Source organism: Lasioglossum baleicum, chromosome 17, assembly GCF_051020765.1.
Source record: "Lasioglossum baleicum chromosome 17, iyLasBale1, whole genome shotgun sequence".
In the NCBI taxonomy this organism is placed as follows: Eukaryota; Metazoa; Arthropoda; class Insecta; order Hymenoptera; family Halictidae; genus Lasioglossum; species Lasioglossum baleicum.
The window spans coordinates 3494238-3513408 of record NC_134945.1 but is presented as its reverse complement, the minus strand read 5'-3'; the positions used below and the strand labels follow the sequence as shown (position 1 = coordinate 3513408).

At 43.3% G+C, this 19171-nt stretch overlaps 2 protein-coding genes and 1 long non-coding RNA gene across 3 annotated transcripts; all 3 read right to left on the bottom strand.

Moving 5' to 3' along the window:
* Positions 1-2939: 2939 nt before the first annotated feature.
* LOC143217682 (uncharacterized) lies at positions 2940-3917 on the bottom strand. The gene has a single exon (XM_076442222.1). It carries the CDS (start codon positions 3915-3917, stop codon positions 2940-2942), a length of 978 nt encoding a protein of 325 aa, XP_076298337.1.
* Positions 3918-4646: 729 nt separating this feature from the next.
* On the bottom strand, positions 4647-8279 carry LOC143217681 (uncharacterized). Its single transcript, XM_076442221.1, has 2 exons — positions 7262-8279; positions 4647-7156 (listed from the first exon to the last, which is right to left on the bottom strand). The coding sequence occupies exons 1-2, from the start codon at positions 8277-8279 to the stop codon at positions 4647-4649; spliced, it is 3528 nt and encodes a 1175-aa protein (XP_076298336.1).
* A 2271-nt stretch (positions 8280-10550) lies between these two features.
* Positions 10551-11208, bottom strand: LOC143217431 (uncharacterized). The gene is made up of 3 exons (XR_013010807.1): positions 11087-11208; positions 10822-10988; positions 10551-10571 (listed from the first exon to the last, which is right to left on the bottom strand). It is a non-coding gene; the product is annotated as an uncharacterized LOC143217431 (long non-coding RNA).
* Between the last annotated feature and the right edge of the window lie 7963 nt (positions 11209-19171).

Below are 19171 nucleotides of genomic sequence, written 5' to 3'. Positions count from 1 at the left end.
ACCGAGAGAACGCTAATTCCCTTCGATCGAAATCTCCTGTCACAAATCGAGCAAACCCACGCGTTCGGACGAGTTGCACACACCCGCATAGTGACACTTCGACCACTGGGAACCATCTCTACTACCGCGACGCGTGTTAGTTCTACGCGGTGTTCACGACGGACGACGTCCGTCTCGGTTCGCATTTATTCCCCTCTTCGCCTTTTCAACAACGACGAACACCGGTATCGGGTCCCTGATCAGACGTGGACGTTACGCGCCACGTGGATCTAAGATCGTCTTAAATAAATTGGTCGGTTACGTCCCCGCCCCGTCTGGGCTCGTTTCGTCGGATCATATCCGACCCTTCGTCGTAACAAAGCAGACCTAGATCGTTTTAGTGAGTGGTGTTGCAAGAATGGTATGGAACTCAATATTGAAAAATGCCATGTTATGCGGTCTTCCCGTCGCTCTGTACCATTCACATATCCTTAGCGTCTCAATGATTGTATTCTCTCCTCAATAAGTGAGGTAAAGGACTTAGGTATTCTTTTCTCCTTAACCTTGAACTTTTCCAAACATATTCATAACATTGTTAATTCCGCATCAAGAACACTCGGGTTTATACTACGCTTTTCTACTGACTTTCACTCAATACGCACAATTAGATTGCTATATATTGCCCTTGTCCGTCCCCAGTTGGAATATGCTTCAGTTATATGGTCTCCGAATAGCTTAAATTATGAAATCATGCTAGAGAGAGTGCAGCATAAATTTCTCAGGTTTTGTTCTCATAAGATTAATAATCCTATGTCAATCTTTGATCACGACTACTCCACAATATTAACCATAGTTAACCTGGAAACATTGTCTGCTCGCAGAAGAGTATCCGACCAGAGCTTTATTTTTAATTTAATTAATAACAATATAGACTGTACCTCTCTCCTTATGCAAATCAATTTTTACGCACCTGAACGTGCTTTGAGATCTCGAGCAGGTTTCCAAACACGTAAATGCAAATCCACATATGGATTAACAAATCCTATAAATCGAATTATTGCGAATTCCAACACTCTATATAATAGTATTGACTATTTTAATGGGTCGTTACAAACTTTCAAAAAAAAATTATGCAGGATTAACTCATAATATGAGTACCTTTATACCAATAGTTTTTTTTGTTTTTTCTTTTATGCATGTCCTTTCTTAGTAATTTAGGTTAAGTCTTTATTCTATTGTAAGTCTTTACTCTATTGTAAATGGACCTCGGTCCGTGCATAATAAATAATAATAATAATAATCATTATTATTATCATATAGTTTATATTAATTTTCAATTTAATCTCAGTTAATAATTCGTTTTGAACTGATTGTTTTTTTAAAGATTGTAATATAAATTTCTTTTTGTACTTTCATCGATATTCTTTGAAAATGTATTCTCGGGAGTAGAGATGATTAACTCACTCTTGCATTGGGATAAGTTTCGATTATTGTAAGCGGAAACATCATCGAAAGGTACAAAAAAAATTTCAAAAAAATTTTTTTTTTTAATTTTTAAAAAATCGAAAAAAATTTTTTTGTGTAATTACGTTTGTTTCTTCGGTGGAAACTTTCCGTTCTCTCGTATAAATTGCATTGTTGAATGAACTTCTTTCGAAAAAACTAAAAAAACTAAAAAACTGCTTGTCCAAGATGGACCAAAATCTAATCAGCTCTAAGTTACAGCGGGGCACATCGATTGCATCATTCATCATCCTGATCGCGTTGTTACTTTTTCTGAAAACGTTAACGAAAAATTTGATTACATAGAAACGGCCATACGCACACACACACACACACACACACATACGAACATTTTGCTGAAAATAGTCAAAAATGACTGCAATGACCATGAAACGTGAAGATCTGCTAAAAAATCGATTTTCGATTTTCGGGGTCATTACAATAACTTCCCTATAAAATCGGGAAGTTAAAAATAACTAATCACCTGCTTGTTATTTTATCGGTTTTTTACTACTGTGTCAATTTGACACCGAGGGACCGATTCAGTTCATGAAATGAGGGTTATGAATTAATTCATTTGATAGCGCTAATGAAATAAATAGTAGGATAGTAAAGAGATAGTAAATTTTTTCATGATTGAATCTGATCGATTCAGTTGATAGCTCTACCCGCTCCATAAATCAGTCGATAATTCAGTCAGAGAGGTAATCTCTGATTTAGTAAAGCAGTCGACTGAAAATAGTAACCCCTACCACTGCCAAATTCAGTCGATAGTTCAGTAAAACTGTTAACGACAGTATTTATGGACTGGCTCGCAGGACTGTGGTTTGGAGAGTTTTTAATAACTGGTCGTGTGTACGGATACTCTTTGATTTTATTATATAAGAACCTGACGAGCTCTCTTACAGCAGTAACTTTTCAATACGGCGATTAGACTCTCACTGGTCTCTTGAGACCGGCACGCGAAACGGCAGCGATTCGACAAATATTCGTTACAGTTCAATTTTGCCAATCAGGAGTTGAGACGACACTTAGACAAAGACGCAGGGTCAGGTTACAAAAACTATCAACAGTCACGAATGACGGAATCTCTGGAACGCGTAGAAACAATACCGGCTCAAGCAACCGGCGAGCTATTAACGGCTATTAGAATGATATCTCGCTCGCGTATATATGGTTTTAAACATACCGCCCGCCTTGCGTCCAGAGGAGGCAAAACGATATATCTTGGTCTTCGCAAATTAAGTATTATAAGAGAGTAATTTCGTGTACGTTGGAACCTTGATATATAAATGACAATTCACAGCAGTAAACGAAGATAAACAGTAGTCCGTCAAAGGCAACAAAAAAAACTAACAATATTGCTTCTTAAAATAAGTACATAGAGTAAAGATGTAACGCAGCTTATAATCTACCTTATACATTAACTCCAAAGGATACAAAAGTATAATTGGTAATTACTTGGACGAATCTAAATTTTCATTTTGTGACTTGACCGGCAGCGGGCAAATCTGGGTTATAGGTCGTTTCAATTCACCGTCCACGGTACGCACGGTGACAACGCGGACCTTTTCGTCCGGGCCAGGATGTAACTGAGTAATGCGCGCGAGTTGCCACTTAGAAGGGGGAAGTAAAGAATTTTTTAAAAGAACAAGTTCATTTACGCTCAAGTTTGCGCGATCCTGCTGCCACTTTCGACGTTGATGCAACGTATGTAGATAGTCAGAGGACCACGAACGCCAGATTTGTTCGGTAATTTTTCTGACTTGTTGCCATCGGTCAAGTCTATTCGGATTTATCTCCAAAGCGGATTCCTCTGGAACCGCGATAAGTGGCCGCCCGATAATAAAATGACCGGGTGTCAGCGCCGATAGATCGGTAGGTTCGTCGGTAAGAGCGGAAATCGGACGAGAGTTCAAACATGCCTCGACCTGGCATAAGACGGTAGAAAACTCAGTTTGAGATAAAGTATGCGCTCCCACTGCTCGCTTTAAGTGATACTTGGCGCTTTTTACTCCAGCCTCCCAGAGTCCACCAAAATGAGGAGCGGAAGGGGGGATGAATTTCCAGGTGATCCCGTCATTAGCCAGCAAGTTTTTGAGCGAAGGATCAGACAGGAGAACTTGAAAGGTTTGCTTCAATTCACGATCGGCACCACGGAAGTTCGTGCCGTTGTCAGAGTACAAGTTAGTAGGAAGCCCTCGGCGACTGACGAATCGTCTAAAGGCAGCTAAAAAGGCAGCGGTGGAGGAATCTTCGACAAGTTCGAGATGCACCGCTTTGGTAGCAAGGCATACGAACACTGCGAAGTAATATTTTCTCGTCTTTTGACCTCTACCGACAATTGGAAGTATGTGAATTGGACCGGCATAGTCCAGCCCAGTATGGGAAAATGGAGCCGAGGGAGTGACTCTAAAGTTTGGAAGGTCTCCCATCAGCTGAGTAGCAGCTTGCGCCCTTTGCCGAATACAGGGAATGCATCGATGTATGTGGGCGCGTACTAAGGATCTAGCCGAAATTATCCAATATTGTTGCCGAAGAACTCGAAGAGTTAACTGCACGCCTCCATGGAGAGTGCGCTTGTGTACATGATCGATTAGAAGTTCCGAAATTCGGTGTTTCGGCAATATAATTGGATGTTTTTCTTCATAGCTTAGAGCGGCATGCTCGAGCCGCCCGCCAAGCCGAATTAATGAATCTTTCCCGAGGATGGGATGTAAAGAAATAAGCGAGCTGGATTTCGGAACCGGTGCATGATCCTTTAAAAATTTGCTTTCAGCATGAAAGTTTTTCTTTTGAACGTAAGACATCCAATACAGAGAAGCATTTCGTATCTCGGCAGCAGATAAAGACAGTGAATGGTACAGCGAGCAAGTAGACGACATACGTAGTTTTTTACAAGAATTCTGGGCGAATCGAAGTATATATGCAGTGACTCGACAGAGTCGCGTCCAGCTTGAGTATTGATATAGAAGATCCCATTCAGGGTGTGTCGACAGTAGTTGAACCTGTATTTTACGAGATTCAGATGAGGCGATTTCTCGTGAGTCTAGCTCTTCGCTATTCGAACGAGTGTGATCAGGCCAGAAAACGGATGGACGAGATAACCAATCCGGTCCAGACCACCACAGCTTATGAGTAGCGAATTCAGAGACGGAGATACCTCACGAGGCGCAATCAGCTGGGTTTTCTTGAGAACGTACATGTTGCCACTTTACCTGCGGAAGCCGAGTTTGGATCTCGGATACGCGATTTGCGACGTATGTATTCCAAGTAGAAGGATGTTGTCTAAGCCAGGCTAAGACGACGGTGGAATCTGTCCATCCGTAAATGCGAGATGATGGAAGTTTTAAGGATGACGAAGTCCACTCAAGCAGTCGGGTTACTAGTACGGCAGCGTTTAATTCCAAGCGAGGAATGCTGATAGTTTTGAGAGGAGCTACTTTACTTTTAGCAGTCAGCAGAGTAACTTGTATATCCGAAAGGGAATGAAGAACTCTCAAATAAACTACCGCGGCGTAGGCACAATGTGACGCATCGGCAAAGCCGTGTAATTCAATCGCGATACTGTTGCTGTGCAGTCCGGTCCAGCGAGGAATTTTGACCGAGCTCAATTGAGGCAGAATGTTGCAATACGCAGTCCATTTTTTACGAAATTCAAGGGGGGTATCTTCATCCCAATCTTTCTTTAAGAGCCAGAGCTCTTGAAGCATTATTTTTGCAACAATAATCACGGGAGATGCCCATCCTAAGGGATCGAATATTTTTGAAACGATCGAAAGAATACTTCGTTTTGTACACTTTTCCGACAGACAACAGTCTACCTGAAAGCGGAAAACGTCTTCGGAAGGGGTCCATACGATACCAAGGACCTTTAAGGATTCATCTTCACTGAGAAAATGATCGGACGCGGACTCACGCTCCTCAGAAGGAATGTTTTCAAGTAATTCGACAGCGTTAGTAGCCCATTTTCGAAGTTGAAAACCTCCGCGATGCAGGAGTTCTACTAGCTGCTGACGAATCTCGAGGAGGGTATGAGTATCGTCTGCGCCGAAAATAGCGTCATCTACATAAATGGAATCTTGTAGAATAGGCACGGCAGCGGGAAAATTGTTTCCCTCGTCAAGAGCCAATTGATCAAGTACCTTAATGGCGAGGTATGGTGCTGATGCGAGACCGTAGGTTACGGTCAGCAATCGAAATGAAGAAACCGGCAGCTGGCTGTTCGGTCGCCATAAAATTCTTTGATAGTCGGAGTCAAGGGGATTGATTAGAATTTGTCTGAACATCTTGGCGATGTCAGCAGTGTATACGTAGCGAAATAGTCGCCAGCGCAGTATGATAGCAGCTAAATCGCGCTGTAGCTTTGGACCGACCATAAGGTAGTCGTTTAGAGATTTTCCGGACTTGGTTTTAGCGGAAGCATTAAATACGACTCTGAGTTTGGTCGTACTGCTAGAAGGTCGCACTACAGGATGATGAGGAATATATATCGCAGAAGAGTTTGAGGCTTGCTCTTCCGCTATGCGTTCCATGTGACCCATGGAGAGATACTCTGATAAGAAGTTATGATACTCCGATTCGAGTATCGGTTGTTTGAGCAGTCGTTGCTCCAGTGTCGAGTAAAAGCGAGATGCGATTGAGTATGATCCGTCGAGATCGAATGGAGGTTGACTCTTGAACGGGAGTCGCACTATGTATCGCCCTTGAGAGGAGCGGGTGTGGGTGTCACGAAAAAAGCGATCGCACCGTTCGTCTTCTTCGGAGAGAGGGAGCTTGGAGGGAACTTCTTCAATTTCCCAGAAACGACGTAGCGAATTGTCTAAATCTTCAGAAGATAGACAATTAACAATGGAAGTAGATTCCTGACGAGAATCTTCGAGTTTGGCAGCTGACACAGAGTTTATGAGATTTACAGCAGAGGAGGATTCCTGACGAGAATCTTGATTTTTGATGGGACCGGAAAGGATCCATCCCAGCGAGGTAAGCTGGGCAGTAGGAGTACCGAGAGGACCTTGGCGGAGGTCGTTCAGCAAAAGAGAGCCGTATAAATCGGCACCGATTAAGACATGAATTGGATGGCAACTGGAAGGGTTTGGATCAGCTAGCTGGAGATTGCGTAAATGTGGCCATGACTGCAAATCCACACGGGATTTAGAGCCGGCGTAAGCAGTGATACGCTGATAGACAAAGGCTGACAGTGGGAACGATACTTTAGAATTGTGGCATGATTCTAATGTCACGGATACGCGAGATTTTGCCAACCCGTTATACTGATCAGCGAAACATTGAATTTGGAGTCTCGTCCGATATCTTTTCGTTCGCATTAACTGGCATACCGATTCGGTTATAAAGCTACAGGAAGCTCCTTGATCAAGTAACGCGCGAAGCCTGAAGGCACGTCCTTCAGCGGTACGGAGTACGACCCAAGCAGTAGCGAGCAACGTATTTGGAACGGAGAGGTCCGCGGAAAGGACTGTCTGCACTAATACTTGCGACGCAGTACAGGAATCCTTAGAAGAGCTTTCTTTATCGACTTGGTCGTTAACTGAAGTCTCGTTAATAGCGTTAGTCGCTTTGCTTGGGGAACCGGCAGCGCGATGTAAGAGCGAATGGTGAGTTCGCTTGCACAGAAAACATCTACCTGGATTTTTACAGTCGGAAGTGACGTGACCTGAACGCAAGCAATTAAAGCAAATTCTATTTTGTTTAACAAATGAGATTCGTTGATCAATTGATTTGGATTTGAATCTGTCACATTTAAATAGAGGATGATTACCGGAACACTCGATACATTTGATAATCGAAACATTATTCACGCTCGAGCGGTTTCGCGGAACGTCAGACACAACTTTGTTTTTGCTAGAAACACCGTCGCTCGTGGCGATGGTATCGGTAAAACCGCGGATGCGAAGAGTCATGAACTCGTTAATTTCTTTGTACGTGGGATAGTTTTTTGAACAACCGCGTTCTAAGAGCCACTCATCGCGAGTGCGTTTCGCAAATTTTTGTGCGATCAAATAAACTAACAAATCGTCCCAAGAATCAACATCGCGTTTGAGATTTCTCAGCGCGGTTAAAGAAGACACAACGGTATCTCGCAAATGTTTGAGTTCCGACGCAGATTCGGTTTTCATAGACGGCAAGCTAACGAATTGGTGTATGTGCGCCTGTATGAGCGCGGATTCATCATTGTATTCGTCTACAAGTATTTGCCAGGCAGCTTCGTAGTTTTCGTCGGACATGCTGATATTGTTAATTAACAGCGCCGCGTCACCGGTTACATGGATTTTAAGATAATGTAGTTTTTGAGTGTTCGAAAGGGACTTGTTCTTGTCGACGCTCGATTCGAATAGACCACGGAAAGTTCCCCATTGACTAAAATCACCAGAAAACTTAGGCAGGGAGAGACGCGGTAATTGTACGGATACAGAATTGGCAGCGACGGAAGAATCCGTATTAGGACTTATCTTTGAAGTTCCACCGGCGATGTCCAGCTGGGCGATGACCTCGTTGAGAGTATCAGAAGCGTCGAGGTAAGCGGTCTCGGCATCGAGAAAAACGTTGGCCTTGAAATAGGGTATAGTCTTCTGGTCCTCCGCTTTTGTGACCAGAAGCAGCCTCGAGTGAGTTTGGCGACACTCGATCCACAGTTTCTCCAGTTGATCCAGTCGACTTTTCACTTTGACCAGCGTGATTTGGGGTTTTGCCATCTTTTTATAGTTCACGATTACACGCTTAATTGCGGCAATCGCAGTATCTTGCTGAATTAGCAAGCTTTCACTGGTGCCGGTCATTTTTGTAACGAACGAGTTGTAGAGATGAGTCCAAAGCAGAAAAAACGAGCGAGGGTCAAGCCGTGCGCCTTTATCAGGGAAAGGCGATGGTTTCACTGAGTCTTTAGAATAACCGTTCAACACTTGCACAGTTCGATTGAATTCGACACAGTCACAGCGATTATCCGGCTCGAAGGACCAAAATTTATGTTAACGACAGTATTTATGGACTGGCTCGCAGGACTGTGGTTTGGAGAGTTTTTAATACCTGGTCGTGTGTACGGATACTCTTTGATTTTATTATATAAGAACCTGACGAGCTCTCTTACAGCAGTAACTTTTCAATACGGCGATTAGACTCTCACTGGTCTCTTGAGACCGGCACGCGAAACGGCAGCGATTCGACAAATATTCGTTACAGTTCAATTTTGCCAATCAGGAGTTGAGACGACACTTAGACAAAGACGCAGGGTCAGGTTACAAAAACTATCAACAGTCACGAATGACGGAATCTCTGGAACGCGTAGAAACAATACCGGCTCAAGCAACCGGCGAGCTATTAACGGCTATTAGAATGATATCTCGCTCGCGTATATATGGTTTTAAACAAAAACAGTTGACTGAAAATAATAACCCCCACCACTGCGAAATTCAGTCGTTTCAGTAAAACAGTCGACTGAAAATAGTAACTCCCACCACTGCAAAATTCAGTCGATAGTTTAGTAAAACTAGTCGACTGAAAATAGTAACAGCTACTATCGACTAAATCGATAGTTTTTAGTCGATTGCGCCCATCACTAGTAGCAGCATGCAGCATGTCCATGTAGCCTGGTGCTAAGGTATGTACCGTACATATATCTTAGCACGGGCCAGCACGGGCTACATGGACACGCTGCTACCATGGACATAGGAATAAGGGAACGGAGCATATTGCTGCGGGGGGCAAGCCAGTTTTGGGGTGCGGCGAACGACGATCACGTGGTACTCTGGTGCCCAACTAGTGATTAGTTGTGATCGCGCAAGCGCATTCGTACTTTTAGAAGACATTTGGCTGATCTGACTGGATCTGACACTGACACTGTCTGACACCAGGTGGTGTCGACTCTGGTACTTTTTCGAAGCACTGTTCAGGGCGCCCTATCAGCTAAGATCGGAAGCCGAACTACAACGTATATGTGTGTGGTGATCACACAAACGTGTACTCACACATAGTTAACCTTGCATGTACGTGTAATCGTATTCTTTGCTAGCTATTGAAGGTTATATGAATCTGTTTTCGTAGAAAATTAATTTTCTACGTATAAAGATTATACTACGTATAATTATTCTAAAAATTATGATATTATAAAAATTGTCATATAAATTCTAAGAATTAAATACAGAGTGCGGCAATAACTCCCATATTTCAAAGGAGGATTGAAAATAGTGGTACGAGGTATTACCAGAAACTTTATTTCTCAAATAAAACTAAATGTGGGAGTTATTTCTGCCAAACCCTGTAGAAAGAACTCTCAAAAATAGTCGGAAATGGCAAATATTGCGTCCAGCGGTGTCGATGAGCACATGAGCACGTGGAAAATGGTTGAATATTTAGCTGGACAGCTGGACGCCGTCAAAGTGGGGATACAGCTTCTATCTCCACCGCCAGGTGCCGCCAGGGGCGCTACTGTGCTGCCACCAAGCGTAAGGATCGAGGAACGACTAAATTCGTTCCCACTTTTTAACAAAGGAGTCGACACCCCCTGTCTGACACCGACTGACCGACTGACGCTCACTGACGCGGACAGACGCGGACGCGTGATAGCCACGGACCTAAGGACTGAACGTAAAGTAGGTTTATGGATGAGAGGGGGCGTGCCGCGAGCGGGGAGGGATGGTTAACTGCGGCCATCTTGAGTGGGTGTAGGATGTGTGTAGATGGATACTCTCGGAGGAAATCAGAAGCTACGGGGAAGGTACCGAAGAACATAGCCTACTCTACGTTTAACTTGAAACACGTGGTTAGGACTTCAGGATAAAATTCACTGCAGAATTTGTAGTTCAACGAAAACCATTTAATTTACTTTATTCACACGGTAGTGACGTCCGTCGTAACCGTACGACGGAGAATATATTACAAAAGAGGTAAGCCTCAAAACACAGTACGACTGGATAATGATGTTCAATACGTCTGACTCTAAGAACTGACTATTTTGAACTGCTAGGGATGCCTAGCGTAACGGTCGCTACGAGAGACGGTTGGGAGTAGGACTGCCAACTCCCTAGGCGCGACCTAGGGGAATGGCAACCAGTAAGTATCCTCAATTGCACGTTCTAAACAAATATACAAAAGGTACTGTATAAAGCAATGCACAAGTTGAGCTGTGGATGAGCCGAGCAAAACAGATACACCATCGAAACACATATTATTTCTGACTATTCATTATGACATACATGAAAATCACAGCATATGTACAGCTCGTTGGCCTGTATAAATCTCCCTTAGCACAGAATGTATCCCCCGTGTTATATGGGAATCTAATGTGTATTTCCTAATCCTGATAATAGTAACATTATTTCATACCTATATGTGGTAGTGCATTTGGTGCAAGTATCCTACTACCATGTACAATCTTGAAGTCATTTTCCGTAAAATGTGCGGAACAGATTCTTGCTCCATTTGGAATCAACTCTACATTTAGCTGCATTATATCTGCCCAAAGCGATTTTAGCTTATCATCCTTTGGAAACCTATTACAAAATTAATTCAGTGTGTAACTTTATATCATTTGTCTCATTTTAATAATACAATATAATGTTTATGTGCACAAATAGAATATTTTTCTTACCGATGATATGAGAAGTTATTAATATTGTTTACTTGTCTTTCTCCCAAAATCGGACGATGTCTCGTACGATTTTTACAATACACAGCGGCGTTGTGTAATTTTTAAAACTTATAATTCACTTCTCTGTCCGCGTCAGTGAGCGTGAGCGTCAGTCGGTGTCAAATAGTGTCAGATCAGCCAAATGTCTTCTAAAAGTACGAATGCGCTTGCGCGATCACAACCAATCACTAGTTGGGCAGCAGAGTACCACGTGATCGTCGTTCCCCGCACCCAAAAACTGGCTCCCCCCCCCCCGCAGCAATATGCTCCGTCCCCTTATTCCTATGTCCATGGGATTGTGGCAGATATGTGTCCCTGACAAGGAAGTGTCAGAGGCCATGTAGATTGAGCAGAGGATTTAACTCAGGGTCACCAGTGTAGGGAAATTATCGTGAGCCTACACACTCACGTAGTATGACTCTATCAGAAGGAATATTGTGGAGGAGAATAATAGTTCACAGATTACATCGAACAGCTCACTTTGTTCGCTGTGAAGTCAACGGACAGCAAAGGTGCTATATAATACGAGTAATACAAAAGTAGTTACAACTGACCACAACGTGGTCGACAGAAATGAGAGCGCGGAAAAAACACGTGTTACTTGTTAGAGAACTCACGACGAACAGGATGAGCGTAATAGCTCATCCCAGCGTTTCTCTCAGAAGCACCTTGTGCGCAGGAGCGGAGCCTCGTCATTGGACGAGTGCAGCGCCGAGCCTACAGGCTGACTAAATAGTATTCCATCTGGCGGCGACCAGAGAACTGACTTCTATCTACCACCAGAGAGGATATGAGCACCGACGAGATACTGTTAAGCCTTACTGCCAGCCTTACGGGAGTTGACTGGACTCGAAGTTTTCGATGTTCTCTTACGCCCTCTAGGATATATTCTGACTGGAGTGAGAAACAGGAGGCCACCGACGGCATTTCGTCGGTGCAGAAGACACTGTATTGGTATCGTGTTAGCAACGCGCCCGCGCGCTACACTCACCAGCGTACCTTTACTATATCCGTGTGCGCTGCTTGTGCGCTTGTGCCAGCCGCAATCTATTTTTAGCACTTGCCATGTTGCCATGTTGTATTGCTTTACGGCTTACGGAAACGAAACTGAAATTCGACTGTCGAGCCGTCGAGCGTATGAATCTCAATCTGGAGCTAGCCTTCGAGTCCCCGTGCAGCGAGGATTTTTTTTAATTTTTATTTCTCATTACTTTTTTAATTACATTTTTTAACCTTCCAAATAATTAAAAATGTTAAAACTATGTTCAAAATATGTATTCATTTTAAATAGAAACGTTTTGTTACGCATTAATAAAAATTGGTATATGAGAACACGTTGATGGTATTTATTTGGACTGATTGGAGAATACGAAAATGCAGGAAGTATTTTTTAGTTTATGAAACAATTTGTAGATTTATTAGTTGTCAAACAAATAATAAAATAAATTGTATAATATATATAAATTGATTTTATACTAGCATACACAAGTTTATTTGATCTTCTGTCTTCCTATAATAAAAAATACAGTCATAACTATAATTATAATAGAATTTCATAAAACATTGAGGTTATTGCAAACTCATCTTTTTTCGCGATGATGCTCTAATTTTATTGCTTCTCTCGAATGTCCATTTCCTTCCGAGACAGTGGCGTTTCTAGGTGTAAATAAAAAATGTTGATATAAAATGTATCATAATTAGACTACAATTATTCTAATAACGTGGAATGTAGTACAAATTAAGTTTTAATTACCAGGATTTTCTTCTTCGACGTTAAGCACCCTTTACTGTTTCTCGTAATTTACGTTGTGACGTGGCAATATTGCCAGCGTCACTCTAACCTCTCTAGCGGAAGACCTGGCCATCCTCTGGTCGAGCTTTGCGATAAGGGCAGCAGCGAGCGATCTCCCTGGGCACATGCGAGACCCAAAGGCCGACTAGTAATATTTGAAATGTCGCGCCAATTTGCGTGACGAACGTTTACAGGACCGTATCCGGGTCCCAGGCGGGATCCGGAATTCCACTCTCAACACAAGATGCAACGCGCCATCGAGAATCAGCACCTCGAGGCAGGAAGAAGGCAAAACTCGAGGTAAAACAGCGAGAGATCGTCAAGGCCCAGGACTATCAACCTGGAGGCGCCGACGAGGGCATGCGGTACAGAGGAGATCATCCACTCTACCCTGTCGTCGCCTCGTCCGGGAAGAAGCCAGTACCGCAACCGGATTGGCTGACGTCGATCGTCTCATCGGGAAGCGGCCAATCGGACGACATCGCTGCCGGATTAGCCGAACGCTGCCGGAAGCCGAGCGCCGTCGCGACGGATTCGCTGAGGCGAAATCCCGCGTTCGCGATAGGCCGAAATGTTGCGTGAGGAAAGCGGAATACGGAAGTGGGGGACGCTCTGCTTCCGCGTACCCGGACCACCGCGTGAAGATTCATTGCGTCGGTAGAACTCTTATGAATAAGTTGTCGCTCTTAACGATTGTTAATGATTAAAGTATTTTGCGTCGGCCGATCGGAGGACGAATAAATCGCTGCCGAACATCCGCTGCCGTGCGATAAAAGGTAAGCGCCGATCAGGCTTTCGTAAATAATTAACGAAACTTCGTGTTGGCTCGGGTAGTGGGTCGTAACGGTTCGTGAACCACTTAGCGGGAAATAACGGTACGAGGGACGAACGGAAGTCGTCCATATTATTTGCGAGGGGTACGAATCCTTCGGATTGTGAAGGATTTCGTCCTCCTAATTAGAATCCGGTCGGATAGCGGGGGCCGCGTGGCCGCATTGTGACGGTTGTACGACGCCAGTTTAAACGCGAAGTCGCGGATTCAATCTTTAGCGTTATTACCGTTATTTCTAGAGATCCAGGTCTCGTTCCAAGGTGGGACGCCGTCGCGTGCTCGATTCGTGCGCGTGAATTTAGTTCGAACAGTGTCAGCTATCTCAGTCTCATATAGAACATCGGGATTCGGACGGAACGCGGCCTGTAAGGTCTTCCGCGTGTTGTACGTCTTATCGCTGCCGAATCCTCTGCGAAGAGAGTCTCAGGAAACCGCAATCCGCGCGTGCGAATAACATCTCTCGCCATATTTACTGAAACGCGCCGGCTATTGTACTACCCGCTGCCGATCCACTCGGCAGTTTAAGATCGTCGTGTAATAAACGAATTAATAGCCGAAACGTTGTATTATTCTTGTGTGAAAACCTTCCCGTCGCGGGGAACGTCTCGTGTCCTCTCGACGTAGAATCCTGGGCCTTCGCGATAGCTATTCAGATTCCGTTTGCTACGCCACAGTCTCGCGAGTCATACCGCGTTCCTCTTTCGAGTTCCGATTACGATGCTTTCGTGTGACACCTACGGGTGTCTGGCGCCCGAAATCTAGTTCAGCTTGATTATCGAATAAAGAGACTGTGAGAGTATTTTGTCCCGAGAGGACCACGCATCGCGCGGCCGAGCGTGGCCCGGCTTCTCGCCTGTAAATTCTCGGTGTCGCCATTCATCGTTCTACCATCCTTACGACAAGCTAAGAAAGCGACGTGACAACGTATATGTACTGTCACGTCGCTTTCTTAACTTTTCGTACAGATGGTCGAACGATGAATAGCGACACCGAGAATTTACAGGCGAAAGGCCGGGCCACGCTCGGCCGCGCGATGCGTGGTCCTCTCGGGACAAAATACGCTCACAGTCTCTCTATTCGATAAGCAAACTTGATGAAATTTCGGGCGCCAGACACCCGAAGGTGTCACACGAAAGAATCGTAATCTTAACACGAAAGAGGAACGCGGTGGGACTCGCGAGACTGTGACGTAGCCAACGAAACCTGAATAGCTATCGCGAAGGCGCAGGATTGTACGTCGGGAGAACACGAGACGTTCCCCGCGACGGGAAGGTTTTCACACAAGGAATAGACAACGTTTTGGCTAACAAGATGTTTATTTGACGAAATGACTGAGCTGCCGATGATTCGGCAGCGATTACAAAAGTAGCCGGCGCGTATTATCGCGACTGGTGGAAATCGCACGCGCTATGTCTCTCGTACTTTACAAATTCGCGAAGAATTCGGCAGCTATAAGAACTTCGCGACGCGGAAGGCCTCGAAGGCCGTTTTCCGACCGAACTCAGATAGAATTCGCTGTTTCTCTCGGACTTGCGTCGATCGAACAGAATTTACGACCGCGAATCGAACACGCGACGGCTTCACACCGTGGAACGAGCGCAGGTTAACTAGAATTAACGGCGGCAGCGATAGTATCCCGAATCCGCGACTTCGCGTTTAGATCGGCGTCGTACAACCGCCATAAGGCGGCCACGCGGCCCCCCGCTATCCGACCGGATTCGTACCGCGACAACGATATCCTTCACAATACGAAGGATTCGTGATTTGACACCAATAGTGTCACCCAAATATCGTCCGCCTCGTTTGTCGTTAACTCTCGCGACACGAATACCTAACCTCGCCGCGCTACCCGAGTCAACACGAAATTCATGAATAATTAATATCGAAAGCCTGATCGGCGCTTACCACAGGTAATTCGGCAACAGATGAACGGCAGCGAATCTCTATTTCCCTCGGTCTCAGCAGGCGCAAAATACAATAATTCTTAGCAATCGTTCAAAGAGATGACTGTTCGCTAACGATTCCAAAGACGCAGTCCTCGTTCACGCGGTAGCTCGGGTACGCGGAAGCAGAGCGTCCCCCACTTTCTTATTCTACTTTCTTCGCGCAACGTCTCGGCCTATCGCTAATACGGAATTTCGCGTTGACAAATCCTAGGCGACGGCGTTCGGCTTCCGGCGTCTCACGGCGTATCCGGCAGCGCTGTCTTCCGATTGGCCGCTTCCCGAGGAGACGATCGGCGTCAGCCAATCCGGTTGCGGTGCTGCTTCTTCCCGGACGAGGCGACGACAGGGCAGAGCAGTTGATCGTCTCAGCACCGGATGCCCTCGTCGGCGCCTCCAGGTTGACAGTCCTGGGCCTTGACGATCTCTCGTTATTTTCTTTCGGGGTCCTGCCTTTCGCCTGCCTCGAGGTGCTTACCCTCGAGGGTTCGTTGCCTTTGCGTTGAAAGTAGAATTTCCGGATCCCGCCTGGGACCCGGATACGGTCCTGTAAACTCTCGTCGCGCAATTTGGCGCGACATTCAAAACATTAGAATACGCCATTCTGGGTCTCACTCGTGCCCAGGGAGAGCGCTCGCAGCGGCCCTTATCGCGATGCTTGACCAGAGGGTGGCCCGGTCTTCCGTTAGGGAGGTTCGAGTGACGTAGGCCATCTTGCCACGTCACAGTAAATATACTGTTGAGGGTGGACCTTATTTTTCGACCATGAAATTTTTTGGCCCCGTAAACCAGAATTGTAACAGATGTTGGGAAAATGATCTGGTAAAATTTTGGGGCCGATTGGATCATGGGAAAATGAGGCGCAGCAAATTTGAAAATTTTGAATTTTTTAAATCTTGACATATATAAATAGACGTTATGATATATCGTTGAATTTGTCTTTTTTCTCTCTAAGAATCCATATATAGCATAAACAGTTGTTGATAGAAAAAACATCCGTGACCTTGAAAACTTGAAATAATGACTTTGAAAAAATTTTTTTTTCTGATACTATATCCACCTCCTTATATACTACAACTTTTGTTTGAAGAGTTTTTCATATATACATGACTGACAGAGATACGGAAGCATACAACTGCGCATATAGCTATTTTCATCGCTACACATGCTGCCGAATAATGCAAATTACGCTTCGTAAACGAAAAAATAGGACTTTTGAGGCAGATAGCGCCTTAGATCGATGTTTTATCTGGCGTTTTTTTTTACTAGTGAAAAACCCCGTGTTTGTATTATCGAGAAATGAGTAAATGAATATCTTGCAATCCTGGAAGACTCTCTATATACTCCCTTATATAAATAAATTCATTAATACGCTCCAATCTACAAAAGAAAAACAGTTATAATATCGGAAAAAGAAGTTATTATGAATAATAAGTAGTCTGACTGAAACATAGACTGAAGGTGGTCAATGTTACCGCTGAACGGGGCGTTAAACTAATGGAAGATCATAATAAATTTTTATATAGAAACAAAGAGGAGAAATAATATATACTATACAAACTGTGATGGAATATCGACAGCAGTATCCTGACGCCACAAAACAGATTTGTCAAAGGATTTTTAAATATTTTTTAATATAGAGAGAAACACCTGATCAATCCCTGCATGATTAATTGCTTTTTTAAGAGGCATTGAAGACTGCTTATTAACTGAGAGTTATTAAATTTTTCATTTTCCTCAGAGTCTGTAAGTTCTTTATTTTTCTCGGAGTCATTAAGTTTTCCATTTTTCTCGGAGTTATTCAATTTTTCATTTTTCTCAGTGTCGTCAAGTTTTTTCATATAGTCCAGTCGGCAGGTCGAAAAAAAGGCGTCTACCTGGAAAGTATTCCGAACTTAATGAAATTTTGACACGTCATTTAGGGGTACTCTGGGGTGTCGAATCTCAGTTTTCGACCTCGAGGACCCTGTGCTAACTTGGGGAGGGGGAAAAACCACGATTTTTATTACCTTGTTTTGGTTTTTCGCCTATTACTCAAAAACTGTGGGTCCTCAGAACTTTTGTTTTTCATTTTTGGAAAGAGCATTAAATTTCCTTCAAATTTCACTGGTCAATCTTTTTTTTGACCCAACAGGCACCGATAGGCAGGCGTTCAAAATTAGGAAATGTTTCTCAAAATGACATTTTGAGCCACGCATTGTAACATTTAGCAGGCAATTGCAAGTTTTTGGCTCATAACTTTAGTTTTTCAACATATCTATATATAATCTTCATACTACGGATACCCCTTACATTTTCACTATTAACTGGGGAGGATAGCACAATTTATTTACTTCAACCGAGTGGATTCAAGCCTTTTTATATTTTTGTTGGTGTTATGTTTAATAGCAATATAGATATTAATAATAAAAAAAAACATCCCCGATCGGACCCCGCCGTCGTTTTTTTTCAGTTTTTGAGTAATAGGCGAAAAACCAAAACAAGGTAATAAGAATCGTGGTTTTTTCTCCCAAGTTAGCACAGGGTCCTCGAGGTTGAAAACTCAGATTCGACACCCCAGAGTACCCCTAAATGACGTGTCAAAATTTCATTAAGTTGGTAATACTTTCCAGGTAAAAGTACCTGGCGACTGGACTATACGCGCTGTCGTAAAAAAAGTTCTGGTATGTTGATAGTCTAAAAATATGATCACAATGCTATTTTTCAATTTCTCTAAAAAACCTGCATTTGTCGATTTTTTGCGTGTTTTTCACTTTGTGTAATTAACATTTTGAACCAAAAAATCGGGAAAAAATCTCAAATATCAATTTCAATTAAATGCAATTATATGATTAAATTAATGCAAGTAAATGGGGAAAATTGACCGAAAATTGAATGGCACAACGGCTGTTTAAATAATTCGAAGGACTACCTCGTCCGGCTGGGCCCTTCATTCCAAATTGTAATATTCCAATATTCCAATATCATTTTAAATATATATAAGACGTCTATCTATTGCACGGGATTTTCAAGATAAACTAGAAATTGTTTCCCTGTAAACAAAGAAACGACATTTAAAGTTTATTCTATATCACTTCTTTATTCACACTTGTCTTACTCTTTTAATTTTATGAACACGTGTTCTGTTACGTAATCATCTATCTATCTATCTCTTTCTATTAGTCCTTCTCTCTAACAGTAAACACTCTATGCCTTACAACGTGCGAAGCGCGGTGAAATTTGAATTTAAGAAATATCATTTCTTTACATCTCCCCCACACAGGGTGAAAATCCTTAACAAAATTTTTTTTGTATTTTACATGTTTTCCTCGTGTCCTTCAACATCTGTCTCCTCTTCTTCTGTTCTAATAGGTTGTAACTTGGTTATATGAAAAAAGGTTGATTCTGTTTTCTTTTTTCCAGTGTTGATTTTGTAGATGGAGTTTGATATTTTCTCTATTATTTCAAATGGGCCAATTTTTAGTTCATCTAATTTTTTT